The 19942-nt window shown below is 42.6% G+C and overlaps 1 protein-coding gene across 3 annotated transcripts in view; it reads left to right on the forward strand.

Moving 5' to 3' along the window:
• The first annotated feature begins 1176 nt into the window (after positions 1-1176).
• Positions 1177-19942, forward strand: part of SDK1 (sidekick cell adhesion molecule 1) — an 857865-nt gene continuing 839099 nt past the window's right edge. For 2 of the 3 annotated variants that reach the window (XM_070567254.1, XM_070567255.1), the window contains exon 1: positions 1179-1532. In XM_070567254.1, the coding sequence (XP_070423355.1) occupies positions 1301-1532 (232 nt within the window). In that variant the 5' untranslated portion in view covers positions 1179-1300. Of the gene's footprint in view, positions 1533-19942 lie in introns of all 3 variants that reach the window. The other variant, XM_070567258.1, reaches the window with a different exon arrangement.

Raw genomic sequence — 19942 nt, forward strand, 5'->3', positions numbered from 1 at the left:
ATCTCACTCAATCTTACATGCCCCCAGGCTCCTCCCGGCCAACTGCCAACAGCATCAGACTGTGTGTCACCTTCCAGGCCTCCTCCCACAAAAATGCTGGCCTCCCAGCCTCCGGAGCGCTTAGTTCACCCCATAAACTCGGCTAATGCTTACCACATGCTGCCTAAGCTCGAGCACCCGCTCCCCACCCCCCCAGTCCCGCGCTCCCAGGCCCCGCGCTGGGAGATCCTCTGTCCTCGGGGACACTCCCCGCTAGGACACCCTTCCAGCTAGGGGACCCTCCTCCTAGGAGACCCTTCCTGCTAGGGGACCCTTTCCCTAGGGGACCCTCCCCCCAGACCCGCCTACTCCAGGCGGGAAGCGGCTGGCACTGATCACTGATGTCCCTGCAGGCCACACATGACCTTGGACGCCCGTGCAAAGCCGGCGTCCACTCTTCCCTCCAGGTGGCGGGTCTGCGGCCAGTGGCGCCTTTGGTTGCTATGAATTGAAAACCCGATGGAGAGTGTTTCTCGTTTGCAATCACCGTAACTTGGCGCATAACCACCCGAACACGGAGCCCGCGAGTGGGAGCAGGGCGGGCTGGGGGCGCGCCCACCTGCCCGGGCCCGCGTCCCGCCCGCCCTGCGGGGCCCGCCCCCTCGGCCGCACGTGCGCCAGCCCACCTGCGCGCCCCGCCCGTCCCTCCCCTCCCCGGCCGTGCCCGGCCCGCGGAGGCCCGCGCCGCCCGCGCCGAGCAGCCAGCCGAGCGCGTGCCGAGACGGCGCCGGCCTGCAGTGCCCGCCGCGCGTCCCTAGGGGGCGCAGCCGGCGCGGGAAGCCGCCCGAGCCGAGCCCAGGGCCCGGCGCGAAATTCCAGGCGGGCGGGCGCGGCGAGTTTGAAAACAGGCGAGGCGTGGGGGCGGGACTCCGGGGGCCCGCGAGCCGCCTCCCCTCAGCCAATCAGCGGCGGCGGCGGGCGCGGGCGGGCGGCGCGTGCGGCCGGGCTGTGAATGGGGCGCGGCGGCGGCGGCGGAGGGCGAGCGCCGGCGCGCGGGCGGGCGCACTTTCTCCTCAGCGCCGGGCGGGGGCGGCGGCGGCGGCGTCTCCTCAGCGCCCGCCGGACCCTTCAGGAGACGCGGCGCGGCCCGGGCGCTCCGGCCGCGGGGCCGGCCTGACGGGCATTTCCTCCGCAGACAACTTCTCCTCCGCCCGCGCCGCTCCGGTCCCCGCACCTGGCCGCCCCGCGGGCGCCCGGCTGGGAGGCCACCGCCCGCCCGCCCGCCGGCGGGGCCCGAGGCGGGGGGCGGCGGCTCCTCGGCATGGCCCGGGGCGACCGGCTGGCGGCTGGCGGCGGCGGCGGCGCGGCGGGCCCGGGGCGGCCGCGGGGGTCTCTGCCCGGCCCCGAGCGGCGGCGGCGGCCCCTCGGCGCCCGCGCGGCGGACGCGGGCCGGCGCGGCGGGCGGCCGCCGACAAAGTTGAGCGCGGGCCGGCGGCGTGGATGGTGGGCGCTGCTGGCGCTGCAGCTGCACTGGCTCCGGGCGCTGGCGCAAGGTAGGCGCGGGCGGCCCCCGGCGTGCCCCTTCCCTGCCGGGGGTCGCGGGCGGCGGGCGCGGGGCGGCGGGGCGAGGGCTGCGGGCGCTGCGCCCCCTGGTTCCCGCGCGCGGCGACGCTCCGGAGGCGCCCCGCTCGCGGTCCGTGCCGTGGGCGCCGCCGCGCGCCCCGCTCCCGCGGACTTGGGGGTCGGCGCTCCGCACAGGGGCGCCCTGGTCGCGGCGGGCGTGCTGGCGGCGGAGCCCGGTGTCCCGCACCTGCAGCCGCGCCCCGGCCCCAGGTGGGCGCCGGGCGGCGGAGGGAGCAAAACTTTGGGCGTCCGCAGCCTGTCCGCTCGGCTTTGTTTCCCTGCACCCCCGTTGGCTTGTGTTTGACGGCGCTGGGGCTCGGGGTGGCTGCAGCCCCGCTGGGGACTCCGGGGGACCGCGGGAACGGGAGGATGGACCGAGCTGTCCGCCCTAAATCTGGATCCCTTAAAAAAAACCCCAAAAACCTAGCATGCACCCCAGGCCAGTTAGCGTCCTTTTTCACTGAAGTTTGCTTGTCTGGAAAGAAGGTAAAAGCTTAAACGACAGGGATGCAGGGAGAACTGTCTTCATCCGTCCTTTTGGGGAGGTCTTGTGGGGTGAGGGGAGCTGCGATGCTGGTGGCGGTTTAGGGGAATCCGCTTTGGGGGCCTTAGCTGCGCGGTGGAATACTACTATCCCGGTAAGGAGCCGCGGTGAGGGGGCGCTAAGCTGAAAGTAGCCGTGATCGGTGTCCGGGGAGGATGGTTCACGTGCAACAGCATATGATTTAAGTGCAGTAAGGTTTTAAAGGTCTGACCTCGAGGCATCCGGTAGTTGAACAGCTAACTCGTAATTCCTGATGCTAACTTGCTGTTGTTACCTGATTGTGGTCCTCCCCGCCCGCTCCCCGAGGCTTTCCTAAATGCCTGCTTTCCTCTTTTTGCTCCATGAGAACGAATTGCCGTGTTTCTGCTTCATTTCACTCCTCCCTTACTCGGAAAAATTTTCGTTTCACTTATTTGTGCTTCTTTTTTGGCTTAATGACTGACTTTGGTAGGAAAGCATTTATTAAGTCGTTTTGCAAAATGGGATCTGTAGATTGCCAGAGAAGCCAGGTTCAAAGGAAGAAATCCGAATCACTTAGGGATGACCTTTAAAATAGCAATGGTGTTTATTATGAAGTTTCCCCCCCCTTTTTTTTTTTAAACAGTGACTTGCACTTTGCAGCAAGCTGTGTACATTTATACATTTGAAGATTTGGGCACAGGTTCAGGTGGTGGGGAAAAAAATCTGGCTTTGTTTTGAAGTAAATTACACGGATTTCCAGTTTTTATCAGTTGCACTTTGAAGGCTGTGTAACCCGTCGCATTTTTACATGATGTTGATGAAACTGCTTTAATTTTTTGAAAAAGTGTTCTAAGGCAGCAGTCAAACTTTGTTAGGAATGTTTTATTCCTTGTCACCAGTAAAAACATTTGTACCTGTTTTACATTTATATGGCTTATAACGTGTACGGATCTTTTCGTGTAAAATTTCAAATAGGTTGTCACTAATTTTGAATTCATTGACAGGTTTCTGTTCTCTGTGAAATGTGTAATATATCCATCATTTTTTTACATCCTATTGAAAATTCGTATTACAGGGGAGATGTCACCATTTGACAAAAGCTCATGTGTCTTGAAAATGAAAATTTTGGTGCTGCTATGGAGATTTCTGATGGAATGATGAATTTGGCTATATGTATGGGAATGTATTCTCTAGAATCTTATCAGATAAAATGTAGCGTTCTAAGTGGAACACTTACCACTAAGTTGAAACAGGTCATAAGTACTGTATTACTATGTAGCTAGGTGAAGCAATTCCTAATTTCTGTTTTCTGATGGTGTTTCACGTGGTTAGGCTTAGTCATGCTAGCTTGGGAGAAAGTATAATATTGACCAGTAGAAGTTACATATAGTTACACAGTCTAAGAGCAGAGTACACAATTGATGTTATGTGAAACACCAGGTTCAGATCTTCCAAAGGTAACTTTAGTTGTCCTGGGTTTCTTCTTTCTACATGGTAATGAGAATTTCTGAGTTATATATTCTGCTCACTGGTGTGTACCTGTGATGCCTAAAGAGCCAGGTTTTTAATTCTGAAAGGCAGGTAGCAATGCATGCGTCTTTATGTTGTCTACCAAGGAGCCAGACCTGAGTGTTTTAGAAGGATGCCTTCTGTGGGTGAAGGATGGCAGGGTCATAAGTATCATATGTGTGAAGTGTGTGGTGCCCTAGCTTTACTGCTGGATCTTTGACAGGCCGATTGATTCTGGTCATGCTCACTACAGCCTCTCGTTAAGTTTGTATTCATCAGGCCGAGACGGGTACGAATCCTTTTCTAAGTTACTGCTCTGGGGTTGTTCCTGGTCCTCAGTTTCTCCTTGGGAGTCATTTCCAGTCACTTAGAACAATGGTTCTCACACTTTGTTGATCAGCAACACCTGGGGCATTTGCTGACCCTGCAGAGGGCCAGCTCCTTTTGTTCAGGGAACCACAGGTTGCTTTCCAGGTGATTCAGGTACATAGCAGAGTTTGAGAATCACTAACTTAGAGTGCCTTATGTTTTTCCTCATTGTCCCCACCTGCTGATTTCCCGGAACCACGTCTCTCAAACTTGGTTGCTGATTGGAGTCACTGGGGAGCTTTGAACAATACTAAGGTCTGAATCTCATTCCCGGAATTTGTTTTAATTGACTTGAGGTTTGACCTGGGCCAAGGGAGATTTTAAAACTCCCCAGCTTTTTAGTCACTCATTCTGTTTATTTCTACGGGCACTGTTGAGCTCCTGCTTTGTGCTAGTCTTGGGTAGGCATCAGCATACCTAGTGACATTTTAAAATAGTCATCTGGGCCCCGCCTCTGACCTGGACGGTCTCTGGAGTGTGAATTTGTGCATTTAAAAAAGGTGATTCTTGTATCTTGGTGTTATGGTTTTATCCTTGTGTTGGCCTATCCCGTAACCTCACCCATTTTTGTCATCCTTAGCCTGAATCCCTGTAGTCTGGACTCATACCTAGACCTCTATCTGGACTATTTTTATCAGGCCAATTCCCAGCCTTGGGTAAGGTCTGCTAATTAGGCTTCTCTGCCAGTGGTTTGCTGGAGAAATCACAAAACAGTGTTAATTGGGTTCACTACAAATTGAGCTTCTGTTTGGGCCCTTATGGCTTCCCATTACCCCAGAAGTGCTTGGTTTCCGCCTTTCCTCTTTACGCTGGACCCCCTTCCCCTCACAACTTGGAGTTTCAGCTGGAACTTGAGTTCCAGACTGCCTGCTCCACTAAAGTCTTCATAGACAGTGCTACTCTTAATAAGTGCTCAGACAGTTACTGATTAATCATATTAGACCATGGCATATTTAGCAAATGGCAACTGGCCACTAGGTTGGTAACTGTCTTGCAAATCCAATAATAAGCACTTATCACCCTCTATGCAATCTGACATCTAGCCACCTGTAGCTAACCTTTGTTGAGCCCCTTTGTGTGCCAAGCACTGGGTGCTTTACAGGTAGGCTCATGTACTCTTCACAACAGCCCCGGGAGGTGGGTGGCATTTTGTACTCATTTTACCTATGAGGAGACGTAGGCAGTGAGATGTGAACTAATTTGCCTAAGGCCCCAGGACTTGTAGTGATAGAGCCAGAATGGGAGCAGGCTGCCTGATCCATGGTCTACGTTCATAACCAGTGGCTGGAGGGTCTCCCCTGTGGCCTGTAGCTTTGTGTGGGGAGGGAGAGCAATCTGATCAACACCAAAGGGAAGATGGCGGTGGGTGTTTCTAAATACTGTATTGAGTGACACGACCTCAAGTTTCGAGTTACCTTATTTACTGTTTTGATTGTAAAACAATAGGAATTACATTAAACAATTTGAAAAATAGAGAAAAGGAAGGCACATAACCCCCCTACGTATACTAACCCTCTCCCATGATAAAGTGACTGTTGCCATTTTGGTGGTTTTCTTTCCAAAGAAATTTTTTTTTTTCGTAATGTAACTGTCCAATTCCAACTGAGAATGGGTCATGGCAGTCAGTTGGAGTCTGCAGATTTGAATACCCGAGAATTGACCCCTAGGAGTGTACCAACCATTTCTTTGAGGAACACTTAGAAAATTCTTTTATCTCCACTCGAGTACATGCATTTAAGTCCTTTGAATGAAAATAAAGAGGTGGGGTTTGTAAGGGGCGGAGCTTTTGTTTGTTAGTTTGCTTTAGCATACATTTTATCTAACTACAGTTAAGTTTAGCTACATACTGGGACTGTACCTAGCCAGGAAGTTTCCTGTGCCCTCAGATATTAGAGTAAAACAAGGGACACTCTGACAAGAGAGTAATTAAGTAGAATCAAATAAGATGGTGTAGTTAAGTTCTACCTACCAGTTGCCTTTATTATTTCCATCCTAAGAGTCCTCACATTGTTTTTGTTGTGACTTGGGGCCTTTCTCGAGGTGTCCCTGAGATCAGAGACTGGTAATATTGGCTGACTAAATCTGGAAAATGGAACACACACAGAGAGTGAAAACACAGAAACGGGATTTTGACAAGGTCATGGCTTAAATTTCTGAAAGAAAAGCAGTAGTTGTAAGAGTAGACTCTTTAAGACCAAATCCATGAAAATTGAGTAAAGCTGAGGGTGGGGAATGAAAATCAGGTTGAAAGGTATAGTATAAAGAGGAGTTATAGTAGGATTATCTTTTAAAAAATGTGGATGTAAGTTTATTATCTGGTTTAGTAAGCGGTGATACATTTCTACCTAATGTAGCTGAGTGTTCTAATTTGTATAGTCTCTTTTATTCAAATTAATTTGACTTCAACATTTCTGTAGGCCATTTTCTTAAACAAATTTCCCCCTAAATTTGCAAATCTCTTCTAATAAGAAAGATTATAAACATTTGTACCTATGATCCTGAGGGAGAATGTATTTTGTCAACTGGGACTGTGAATATGGCACCTCCTGTCATCCTTTTGTATTAGCACATAGAAGTTAGTCTTAAGTTTTTTTCAATGAAACTCTGAAATGTAAAAGTTGGTCATAGTTCGACAGATACCTCCCTGCCAGTTATTGATCCTATACCTGAGACCTATTCTGGAGAAATATATTATTAGTCTTACAGCTTCATTATATTAACGCTATTTTTATTATAGCTGAATACAAAAATTAAAAACAATGTTATGGAAGCATTGCCTTAGGAAACCCTTGTTATTTATACATTTGCTATTCTAGTATTTAGGTGGTCTGATGGGCAGCTCTAAAGCCAGCATCTCATTGCCTTAGCCCAAGCCTGGTCCCTCTGCCCTCAGGGTCTTCTGTGGATATTGTGGGAATGAGAATATTTTTATGAAGCTTTCCTAGAAACATGGGTGTGGTGAATGGAAAAGGCTTGGACTAAGTGTCAGTAGACCTGATTTTATTTCATTCTGTGACTAACTTGCAATATGAGCAAGTCTGTTAGCCTCTCTGAGTCCATTTTCTCACCTGTGAAAGTTGGGAGTTAGACTAGATCTTCAGAATCGTTCTGCTCTGATTCTCTGGTCATCTGTATGTTGTCATATTCTTTCTGCCCTTCGCCAGACTCTATAAGTGTGTCTCCTGTCTGGGGATTCTATAACTCCATATGTCTTAGCTCTTAGAACCTAATTCTGTTCATTTTACTTTTGCCAAGGTATTTACGATGTTGAAGACAACTAAGATGCAATATGATATTTCTCCTTAGGTGCTGCCGTCTATCACATCATGTATTTACTCTAACCTGAAAATGATTCATGCTCAAAATTTTAGGTTCTGTAAAATGAATTAATGCCATAATTTATTAGTGTAATCCTGAAGTTTGGAGAAATAAATTTCCTTAAAATGTGAGAATCTTATTTATTTAAATAGCTATAAGAAGAAAGGGAAAGGCTAATTAAAATCTACTGGAGGTAATTAATGCAATGAGAAGTTTAAAAGGATATGAAATAGTGGTGGATGTGAGAATGTTTTTATTTACTGGACAGTGACCATCAGTAATTAGATGTAAGTAGATGTTAGGTTGGTTGATCGTCTTCATTAGGGACTTTTGGTAAATCACAAGGCCCTCAAAATTAACACAAGAATTATTTTTCACTTTAACAGGCTTATCTGGTACTCTGTTGATATACAAACAATGTGTAGTGAAGATAACAGCTATCAATGAAATAATCCAATTTTTTTCCACAACTGATATATCAAATCTATTAAGTTACTGATCTTTGGAGATTAGCTTGTTGGGCTACGGTAATAGTTTCTGTAGTGTTTTCGGCTTTGCTGTGTTTTTCCCCCTTAAACCTGACAAGGCCAGCCTTTGGGGATGTGGGCCTCGGAGAATAGGCTAGACTCCAGGGCTCGTATTATTACATAGACAAAATTAGCCTTTGGTGCAATGTTTTGTTGCCTTTTCTCACTTTGAGAGCTCTCCTCTCTGGTCTAGACATGACTCCTTATCGTGAGAGATTTAGAAGGTCTTAAATATGTAAGCTTGACTTTACAAAGGTGAATGATCTTTCCAAGGAAAAAAATATAGGAAGGTAACCAAAGACTGACTGTGGCAACTCAAAGAGGAGTATGGGAGTGCCAGTAGTTGCCTTTATTAAGAATAATTGGTGATGGGAATTTTAGCAACCCAAGCAGCTAGTTAGGACAAATTCAGATAAGGAGTAAGGAGAGATGTCATAGCTTATATCACATAAATATAACCTGTCATCCTTGGGTGAGGATGATCATCTCCAGAGGTGGTAGTGTCTGTGGGTTCTTTGGTGTGATCCTTAATTTATTTTGTGTTTGTGGTTTTCTAATGAAAGAGGGCCTGTTTTCAAAGTGAAGGTCACTTCTGTCTTGCCTTCTCCCTAGGTGTTACATGTGATGCAAAAATAATAGGAGATTTTGATTTTGTGGACCAAGATCTTCTATACAATGAGTATCAGCGTCGATTTAATACATGAACCACCAGATGGCAACAGAAAAAGTCTTTATATATGATATAATCTGTGGTTTCCACAGCTAGTTTTTTTTCCCTTTCATGGTACACTACTTTTCAGTATACTTATGTAATATATTCTTTAATATTAACATTAAAGAATATTAATATTCTTTAATATATTCAGAACACTTATGTAATAAAATTCTCTGCTGTGAGTGGGTTTATAGTAGCTGACAAAGCAAATCACAACCAGAAAATAGAATAGTGATAGTGTTGCTAGAAAAAGAAGTTTTATATGAAAGTGTGTATAAGCTGTTCCCAGAGGGAGTAGGTTTCCAAGGATGCAACTTCATGATTTACATTATTGTATAGTCATGCTTTTACTTCTGATTTTTTATTCAGCATTTGGCTCTACAGTAAGCTGTGATGATTTGCAGAACATAAAAGGTAACACCTTTAAAAGGAGGAGATACATGAGTTTACCAATATCGAAGAGAGATACATATATATATATATATATATGTGTGTGTATATGTATATATATATATATTTTTTTTTTCTGGCAAAGGTATTTTTACTTTGTGTAGAATTTGTTTCATTTTTGCCTTGTAGGCATGTCCCCCTTTTCTAAGTGTTCTCTTGGCTCTTCTAAGGTTTTTTTTTTTTTTCACCTCAGCTAAGACTCTTGGTTGCAAGCTAGAAACTCAAGCTGAACTGCTTAAGAAAAAAAGGATTTTATTGGAGGCATCCTGGGGTATCACAGTGTAACAAGAAGAATGCCTTGAAACTTGCAAATTTAGGATTCACTTCCACCTCAGGAATAATTAGAGCCAAGTGTTCAAAACGTCTCAGGTACTGTCATCTCTCAGTTTGCTTCTTTTCCTGTGTTGGTGTCATTCTTGACTCATTGAAAATTGGCTTTCTCTTTGTGACTGAAACCCAGCTATCACCAGTCTTTGCATTCCTCTTGTTTAAGACCCTGAAATAAAGATCGACTTAAAGCTTTGGTCCTGAGTCTAAAATCTGTGAAATGATCAGATTTGTATTTTAAAAGCATAGTCTTGAGGAAAAAACACCATGGTTTCAAAATTGAGAATGGGTTGTGCAAAACCAGAATGAATGACTATAGACAAGTTAGGCTGTATCAGCAGTTGAGGTGAGAGAAAGTAGTAGCGTGGGCTAGAGTGAGAGTGTCGGCGATGGAGAGGGCTGGATGGAGTAGAGAGAGATGTAGGATGCAAAATAATGGACAGGCTTTGGTAATAGGTTGGATGTAGAGGATGAGTGAGAATATTTGAAGGGTGCTGTCCAGGTTTTTGGCTTGCATGCCTCGTTGATTAGGGCATTAGGGTTGGACTACCTCAGTTTGGGCAGTACGATCATGATTTTGGTTTTGATGTATTAATGTGAGGTATCTTTGAGGTATCCAAACAGAAGGTGTTGGGATATATGAGTTTTGCAATCAGAGATGAAGTCTGGGATTTTGGTGTAAATATTTGTGGAGACAGTATGGTGTATTGTTTAAGGGCACGGGCTTGGCATGAAACAAAACTGACTCACCAACTTGGTAGCTGTGCTTCTTTGGGTTGGCTACTTAATCTTTAAGCATTATTTCTCATCCCTGAAGTAGGTATAATAATTGCATCTACTTCATATAGCTATTGTGAGGATTAATTGATATGATTACAGTTAAGATGTTTAGCACCTTATCAAGTAAATAGCATACATCCAGAAAGTGTTAGGTGGTGGTATTGTTTTTAGACTTGTGTGGACAGGAATCATCTTTTCTTTTCCCAAAGTAATAGGCATTAGTGAGCCACTGTAGGACAGAGTGGGGAGTATGAACAGTTGACATGACTAGAGTATAGTAATTTGGCTGTGACTTACCAGGTAAATTGAAGGAGAAAGAGATTGGAGTGAATTAGAGAATGGTTGTGATAATATAGGAATAAGTATTTGAACTGGGGTGATATTGGGGTGGAAAAAATTGAAATGGTCAGTATTACTGCAAAGAGGTGAATAAGGTGATGACCATGAAAAGGCCACAGGATTTGTTGATTAGGTGGGAAATGCTGATCTTTTTGAGTATAATTTCACTAACATTGTAGGAGTATAAAGCAGATTGAAGTTGATTACTGAATGAATGGGTGGTAAGAAAATGGAGTCCCCAGGTGTGTTCTCATACTGTTGAAATTCTCAAGAAGAGAACTATGAAGGCATTTGAAGTGTGTAGTGACAAAATGATCTTAAAATGCCTTGGGAATATTTATTTTTTTCCAATTTGAAAACTGTTCTTGAGGCTGAAAAAAAATGTGGGCTCTTGTCATCTGGCAAAATCTAAGTAATCATCACAATTCTCTGAAGTGATCATTTCACAGTTCCACATTTTGTAACTAACGGGGGCTTCTAGCAACATTGCACACAGAAACTGTGGACAAAATTTAACAAGGGCAAACAAAAGCTTCCCTGAGCCTGATAGACCAGGAAGTTCCAGATGCCAGAAGTGAAAAGCGAACTCAAAGCCAGGGCATAATTGGGAGCTCAAGGGCTGTGGTGATTTCAGATCTGGATGTAGGCCTCAAAGGCTTAGTCTTGACGGTCTCGTAAGGAATGGGAGACATGGCCATAGATCTGCTTTAAGAAGGAACGTGGAGTTGAGGTTCTCCTGTAAAACCTTGAAGGATGTCCCGCCTGTGAAAAGACTAGAAGAACCTTCCCCACTAGTCTGAGGAAGTGCAAAGAGATGTGCCATCTTTCTGGGGTTGTGCATAATTAGGAATAAAAAATAAAGAGAGAAACCTCTAAACCCCAAGGCTGGACTTCACATTGGGGGTGGGTTATAATTTAACATTTCTTACAGTGCAACTAACCTTTAAGCTGAAAAGTTAGCACAAAATCTGGTCCAGAACTATAGAAACCAGTGGAGCTCTCAGAAGTAAGTGTGGAACTGTCCTGCAGAGCAAATGAAAAAGCTAGGACTCTCATAGAAGAAACAACTCATGTTAAAGATAAACTTGCAATAAAAAATTGCCACACAAGGAAATGAAGCTCTATGAAGGAGAGTTAGTAGATGTTGTAAACAGGAGAACTGGTACTCCAGGAGGTGCTCCTGGGACATAGGACAGAGATTACGTGGTTATGGTTATTAGAAATAAAGGGGTAAGACTATAATGAAAGAGCATCACAGATTAGAAAAAGAACACACAGATTTGGAAAAGAACCAAACAGAACTTCTAGAAATAAAATTATGGCCATTAAAGGTAACCTGAATGGATGGGTTAAACAGATGAGTAGATATAATTGAAGAGAAAACTGTTGATCTTTAAGGAAATCTGAGGAAATTGCTTGGAATTAGGTATTGTGATTCAAAGAGATGGAAAATATGAGTGGTGTTAAAACTCATGAACTTTAGTATGAGAAATTCCAATATTTACCTTCTGTGAGCTTCCAGAAAGAGAAATAGAAGGCGAGAGGCACTAACCAAAGATAAAATGGCTGAGCATTTTCCGTAATAAATGCAAGGCCTGAGTTCTTAGGTCCAAGCAGCACAGTGAACCTCAAGCAGGGTAAATAAAAATAAATTCATACCTAGACACGTTGTAGGTGAAACACTAGAAAGAAGACAAAAGCAACTTGAGGAAAGCCTCTGTCTAGACTGGCAGGCACAATTTGTTCATAGCAGATGACTGAATGACATCTTCAAAGTGCTGAGGGTGGGGAAACAACCACCACCCTGGAACTCTGTTTCCCCGTGAAGTAATATTAAAGAGTAAGAGGGAAATAAAGGCTTTGTAGATAAAGATGAAGTTGATCACTAATAGACATTTGCTGAAGGAGCTACTAAAAGATGTACTTAAGGAGAAAGCAATTGAAACCAGAGAAGGAGTGAAATGCGAATAGCAGGGTTCTAAGTGATAGGAAGCAATGTGTCATTCAAATTTTCTCTCCCTGTATGTCTGTCTTGTGGTTTGAGAAAAGTGAGCTTTAGCAGTTTCCATCAATGTTGTAGAGTAGACAAATTAGTTTAAGAGTGAGGGCAGCAGAGTTCATTCATTTATTCAGCGCTTACTGAGGGCTTTCGGTGAGCAAGGCACTGAGTAAGGCAATAAAGGTACAATAGTAAATAAACACAGTTCCTTCCCTCATGGAGCTTATTGAGGCAGAGACACAGCAACAAATATAATGTGGTATAATTGGTCCTGAAGGGCGCTTTAAGCCAGACAGAGGGTTCAGAACCTGGAGATCAGCTCACACAGGATCGTAGCAGGGCTACAAGTAGGCAGGCCATGTTAGAGTCTGGGAATTCAGATTAGCACTTGGGAGCACAAAGATGAAGGATTCGGATAGAAAACTGAGCAAGAGGAGTGAGGAGTTTACTGTCTAGATAACAGGATTCTTGCCAGATAGGAGGACCAAACATCAAAACCTTTGTCTTTAGCCAACACATTCCAAATGACCTCCTTTAGGACTTGGATCTTAGCTATCAGAGCTAGATTACATGCACAAGGATAAACTACTTTTAACAACATGTGAAGGAAAACATGCATGTGGAGGAACATGGTTAAGATAGGAAGCGGCTCAGTGGATGAGAATTAATGGTGGATGAGAATGTAGACATTTGCAGTTTTGTGGCAACTTGGTATGGTTGGCTGGTTGTTTTTAACTGACAACTCCTAGACTTTGAAAATTACTTAAATCTAGTATCATGGAGTATTATAGTTAGGCTGATGACCTTTGTCTTTCTAACTTTGCTGTTCTCTGTGGAATCAAAGGTATGAAACCTAAGTTGTGTATGCCTCTATGTAGACAGACGTTTGTAGCAATTTAAAATTTATAATTTAGCATTTTATTAGCTACAAATACATCTTAAGAGGTTTTTCTTTAAACTACAGTTTCTTCAAAAGTTGCTCTTTCTTGGATAAACTGAATTGCATCATAGCTGCTATTGGCAATAAAAACATTTTAAAAAAACAAACAGCCAAACCTCATTTGCCCTGTGACTTCTCCCTAATCAGCTAATGAGGAAACACTGAGTGTTAACCTGCTCTGACTCCCATTCCCCCATTTTAGGAAACAAGTTGGCTTAGTTGGAGTCTACTGACCCTATATATGTTGGTCAACAGCAGGTGACCCTGACCAAAATGATGAGAATCTGAATTTTTCTGGCATCATTTCTTTCTTTCTTTCTTTTTTTTTTTTTTTAAAGATTGGCACCTGAGCTAACAACTGTCACCAAGCTGCTGCTGCTTCCCAAAGCCCCCCAGTACATAGTTGTATATTCTAGTTGTGAATGCCTCTGGTTGTGCTATGTGGGATGCCCCCTCAAGCCATGCTGAGGGGTGGTACTACGTCTGCGCCCAGGATCCGAACTGGCGAAACCCTGGGCCGCCAAAGCAGAGTGCGCAAACTAAACCACTCGGCCACGGGACCAGCCCCCGCTAGCATCATTTAAAGTGCCTGATGTAGCACAGGAGAGAACTACTGTGTTGGTATTAAAAAGGATGTAAAAGTTGATCTAACTGATATGGAACGATGTTCAAAATATATTAGGTAAAAAATGAGGTTATAGCATGCTTTGGATAGGATAATAGCTTGTTTTTATTGGGTGCTTCTCATACATTGGGCTCTGTGCTAAGGCCTTTCTGTGCAGTATCTGATACCATCGTGACAGCCCTGTTTCATAGATGAGGAAATTGAGGCACAGAGAGGTTAAGGTTGCCCACTTAAGTGGAGAACTGGGCTTTGAATGCAGTGCTGGCTGGCTCCAGAGTGCCTGTTCTCAGTCCTTGCTCTGTGCTGCCCTCTGTATTAGACGTGAGCATGTGTGGTGGGAGTTTCTCTGACATAGGGTCGTTCTACATATAGATAAATAGGAAAGAGTCTGGAAGGCAACACACCAACATATTGTTAGCAGCTGTCTCTTGGTGAGTAGAAATATGGATGCTTTATTTTCTTTTACTTTTCTCTATTTTCAGATTTTCTATAATGGGATTATATTACTTTTGAAATAAGAAATAATATAAACTCGTATAGAAAAGTATAATAGATTAAAAAAGTAATGGGGATGTAGTATTAAGTCAGAAATGGATAAGAAATTATTCAGTTTTATAATATATGCAGCAAGTATGATTGAAGGAATAGACCAGGCTTCTTAAAGTGTTTATCTCTGTGTTATGGGAAATTTTTCCTTTTTTCTGAATGTTCTAAGTTTAAAACAATAAGCATTTATAACTTTTTAAAAATTATGAAAGCAATTATTAACCATAATGTGGTATTAGTGGATTTTAGGAGGAATATGGTATTGAAGTAGTTTAGTGGTTCAGGCTGAGATTGTGTTAATGGGGACCTGAGATTTTGGTGTTTTTTCTGTTTGGGAGAACTTAAATTATTGTTTTGGGCCTTATTTTGTTCATCTATTTGAAAAAGGCATGCAGAATCTTAAAGGCTCGTTGTAAGAACAAAAACTCCTTGGAAAGATGGATTGATAAACACATTCGTACCATCGATTTCTGGTTAGTGCTGTTTAATCTTTGTTTTATGATTCTGGTGTCAAATTCTCCCAATACTCACTCTGAAATCAATTCAATAAATTCAAGTTTTTTATGGTATTATGTACAAAAAATTTGAAGCATGTGGTTGTAAATGAAAGTTAGGAGTGATTTTAAATTTAAATACGCATTACATAAATTAAGTGAATTTATCAATAAATTTATATTAACTATAATATAAATGTAAATTAGAGTGTTATATATGAATGCTTTAGTGTAGTAGGCAATAATTGGATGACACCTGGCTTACTGAAATGTACCATTTTTCTGAGAATGGCCCTGGTACACAGCAGGGGTCCTCATTGGCCGTTTCTCTTCTGTGTCATCTATTAACTTGTTTTCTTGGAACCCTACAAATCCCTGCGGCCTCAGAGCTGCGCTGGTTCTTGCTTATCCTGAAGTTTGGACATTCAGGTTTTCGTGAAGTCTCTCTGTTTTCCAGTGCAGTCATGCACTGCATCACAACATTTTGGTCAGCGACAGACCACATGTATGATAGTTGTCCCGTAAGATTAGTACCACATAGACTAGCTGTGTAGTGGGCTGTACCATCCAGGTTGTGTAAGTACTGTAGGGGAGGAATAAATTTTCCTCTACCCTTCTAGGTTCTTCTGGCTGGCCTCAGAATTAAATTAACATGAGACAGATCAACAGGAGAAAAAAAGTTTAATAACGTGTATACATGGGAGAAACTCAGAAAAACCAAGTAACTCGCTAAAAAGGCTGAAGCCCTCACCTTAAATACCATCCTCAGTTGAAGGCAAAAGATGTAGGGGTGGGGAGAGTCAGGGACTTCAAAGGGAAGGAAGGCAGTTCACAGGTAGGAGGAAAGGAGCAGATGTTTGGAAAACAAGTGTTTGGCCACACAGAAACGGAAGAACAGAGAAGGGGAGCCCAACAAACAGGCTTTTCTAGGTTCCTCCCTGACTACCACCTGGTGTATGTTATGCTAAGGTGATAGCTCACTCCTTGAGACAGGTTTTCTTTATCTGAATTCTTTTAGGCAGTTAAGGGGGAGTAATAAGAAAAACTTTCTGAGTCTTCTAAATTTCTTAAAAGTAGTCAACCTAAAATCCTCATGTTAAAGAAATACATTTTGGAGTGGCAGATTTTGTTCCCCTTCAGTACCTTCTATGATCTCACGATGATGAAATCGCTTGATGATGCATTTCTCAGAACATACCCCTGTTGTTAAGTGATGCATGATTGTGTATCCCCCTTTTTGCCTATGCTAGCTAGAGTTGTTTTCTTTGAGCAAACGGTATTCAAACCTTTTAAAATGGAGGGACTTAATAAGCGAATCACATGATAAATACAAAATTATAGAAATTTTTAAAGTAATTATTTTAAGGCAAGCAAAGGAACATACATTGATTCTGATTGGGCATATTATTCATTGACTTAGAACAAATGAAATTAGTCTTCGTGTGTTTTGATTTTGTTTTCATGTTTCCACCTTCCAGACTCATTATGGAGTGAATTCCTTTTCCTAACTTGTTTTAGATGCTTCTGTGCCTTTGTCTTCCTTCCCTGTTTCGGCAGCTTGGCTTGGTTCTGTAGCTGTGTTCCCCTGGGGCCTGCCAGAAGTGGGCTCGCCTCTTCCCATTCCTCTTCTCTTGGTTTACTATTTTTGAGTGGCCTTTTTTCTTCCCTACCTCACTAGGGATTCCTACTTGCAGTCTCTCCTCCCACGTTCACAAGAATTGGTTTCTCTTTTCCATATGTGCCTACATCTTTGGTCCATGTTTAGGATGTGAGCAGTGTTAATAGGTACTCTTTACAGGGGAAAACATCTAGAAAGGATGTTTGCTTAAAAAAGGTATGCTTTTGTTCTTCTTAAGCCTCTTTATTTTATTTAGCTTTGGTAAGCGAGGAAGCCTGAGGTATCCCTTCATTACAGGAGTTTAGTTTTTGCACTTACATTGTAATTTATTATGTAGTGCTTATTTCTTATGAAAAATTACTTGAGCAGCTTAAAAAGTCATACCATACCAAAATATATGTAGTGGAAAGTTTCAACTTTTCTGATCCTCAGTCCCTTGGTCCCCTCTGCTTGAGGCCGCCACTGTTCCCAGTTTCTTGAGTATTCTTTCAGTGATATTTTATGCATATGCAACCGTGTATACCTTTTCCTTCAACCCTTTGACTTTATACAAATGGTAGCATACTATTACTTTTGAGACTGGCCTCGGCGCATTTGTCTTGTTTCATCATTTCACATTAGAACATATGGCTGTATCCCATTTTTAAAAACATGCATAGAAAATGTGTTTTTAAGCCATCAGCCTATAATGTATTGGTATTATAACATGATAGTGTTATGAGTCTTAGAGCTGGGTTCAAATCCTGGCTCTGCCATTTATGAGCTGTGTGATCTTGGGCAAGTTACATACCGTGTGTGTGTTTTGGTTGCTTATTTATAAAATGAAAAGTTAATATCTCTTCACAAGGTTTTTGTAAGGATTAAAAGAGATAATGTCTGTAAAGCATTTAGCACAGTGTCTTGTTTAGTAAATCATCATTAGATTTATCTGATCAAATGAACCCCTAATATATTTCTCCTTCCTCAACTGAAATAAAATACATGGAAGGCATTACATGTTTCTTGACCTTTTGACTTACCTTGGTTGTCCTCTTCCAAACCGTTGCTTATGTTCTCTCCCTCTTCCCTCCCAACCCTCTCGCCAACAACCCAGTGTTCACTAAAAAGTGAACTGTCGTAAGTCAGAGGCAGTGGGTCTTCAGAGGGAACGGATACAGGTTATGGTGTGTTTTTTAAAAAATACAACTCTTGCTGTGTATAAACTATGTTCTGCTTCAGTGTACAAGCAGTCTGGTTCTCATGGGGGAGGCACAGGTCTCACTTGACAGGGGTCTGCCAAGCTGTCGTGCTTGGAGGAGTCAGGATTGGTGCACCCAGAAATATTTGTGTAGGGCCTTTTAAGATGGTTGAGTGCCTGTAAGAACATCTAGGGGCTTAGAGCTGATGAGTTTAAGGTATTAATTCATATAAGTGTGATTCCATCTATACCCTCTGGCTGATGTGGTTTGAGCAAGCCGGCTTACATTGTTTAGGTTTCTTTTATCCCTTCTTTAAGGGTGAGTTTTCTGGCTTCTTTGCCTGATAGATTTTTACTATTTGGATGATACATATATGAACTGTTTGGTAATCTTACTGTTCTTGTCCTTTTTGAGTTTCTATCATTGTATGCCATGGTGATAAGGTAGGATCTGTTATCTACTCCCGCAGTATCTAGTGATGGCCTGCATGTCCGTGGTCTGTTGGTTGCCAACTCAAATAGCTGTTCTGCTGTAGGACTGTAATCATTGAAAGAAATACACAGAAATATAGCACTTGAAATACATTTGAAATGTTCTGTTCAGTGATTTCACTTTTGTTGTCACTGTTTTTTTATAGTAAAAATCTGATTTCCTCTTCCATTTGCCTAAATCTAACCCATTTTTAAACGATCCTTTCTTTCATGTACTTTTCTGAAAATTTGAACATTTAAAGAGATTGGCGGCTCGGCTATGTATTAAGGCTTTCTGAGAAAGAGAGAAAATGGATTTCACTTTGCCTAATAGAATTGCCCGGAAGTGGTGGAGGGTATGGTGTAGCAGAATCATGATTCTTCTGCCCTTTTGAAACAGTTATTCCAGATTCATTTCCCCTTCTCCCATCCTAGTCTGCTGTGTGGGTTTAAGAAGCTCCAGATATTCTGCTTCAAACGGATTCCCCTCTCTTTCTCCCCCAACCCCATACCTGCGTATACACACTGAAAGAGTTAGACATTTTAGAGACCTGATTCTGATTCCCAGACGTCTCTGCTCTCCTTTGCATTTATAGCTTTCTTCTATTTTTTCCCTATCCCTTGTTCTTATTTTACACATAATACCTTGAACTCTATGGAGAAAGCTACAAGTAAAATAAAAGTATGTATTTTTATTATACAGAATAAGAACTCATGTTCCTGTAAATTGCTGCTTAGCATTCAAAATTGTGTATTTCAGCGTCTGAGTTCCTTCTTAAAAAAACTGACCTTGGTTAAGTATGAAAACCCTAAAGATAGAGGAAGTATCCTGACTAATTTTTGATCTTTACAAATAAGTCATCAGAAATCAAATTAAATCTGTCTTTTGTGCCAGGTTATGGTCTTTGTAGATTTTAGCCAAATATCTTATATATTGTAAGCAATTGGTCTGTTTAAATAATATTAGTTACAACCATTTCAGAATAAGTCGTCCTTGAAGTACGAAATTTGTTCAACTACTCATCTTTGTTGAGAAAGGAAAAAGGGTCTTTTATATAGCTTTCGCTGATTATAGAATAAGATCTGACTTTATATATAGTGTTGAGCTTGACAAAAGTGTAAAACAGTTTTGATAGATCTCAGGAATTAGAGAAATTAGAACATTGGTACTGTCAGGAAAAGTGTGGCTTAAAAACATCAGCTAAGATTAAGCAGTCTTACTTTAAACTTGTACTTGATGAAAATTGAATGTAGCCTCTAGACTCTGACAGAGAGGATCACGAAGGCTTGAAGTTTCTGTATTTTTCTTCTGAAATTTAACTTTTGCTAACATAACGTAGGATTTAGGGATATCTTGGTGTCCTAAAATTGTAAGATATTTCAGAGCATATCAACTGAAGCCTCTTGAAATGAAAACTATTAAGTGTATTTATTCTATGTGAAAATAAAATGTTTTTTGAAACTCAGAAATCTATGAAAGAAATTCAGAAGCAAGATGATACTATGGAAGTTTTTGATAGATTGCTTAGAAGCCTCAAAATAAAAATGAATTAGAAAGTCATCTTTGATTTTCCTGGATCATTTGATTTGAGTTGATTTCTTCAGAGCAGTAGGTTTCTTAGAGTGCAGTG

Source organism: Equus przewalskii, chromosome 12 (assembly GCF_037783145.1).
Source record: "Equus przewalskii isolate Varuska chromosome 12, EquPr2, whole genome shotgun sequence".
NCBI lineage: Eukaryota > Metazoa > Chordata > Mammalia > Perissodactyla > Equidae > Equus > Equus przewalskii.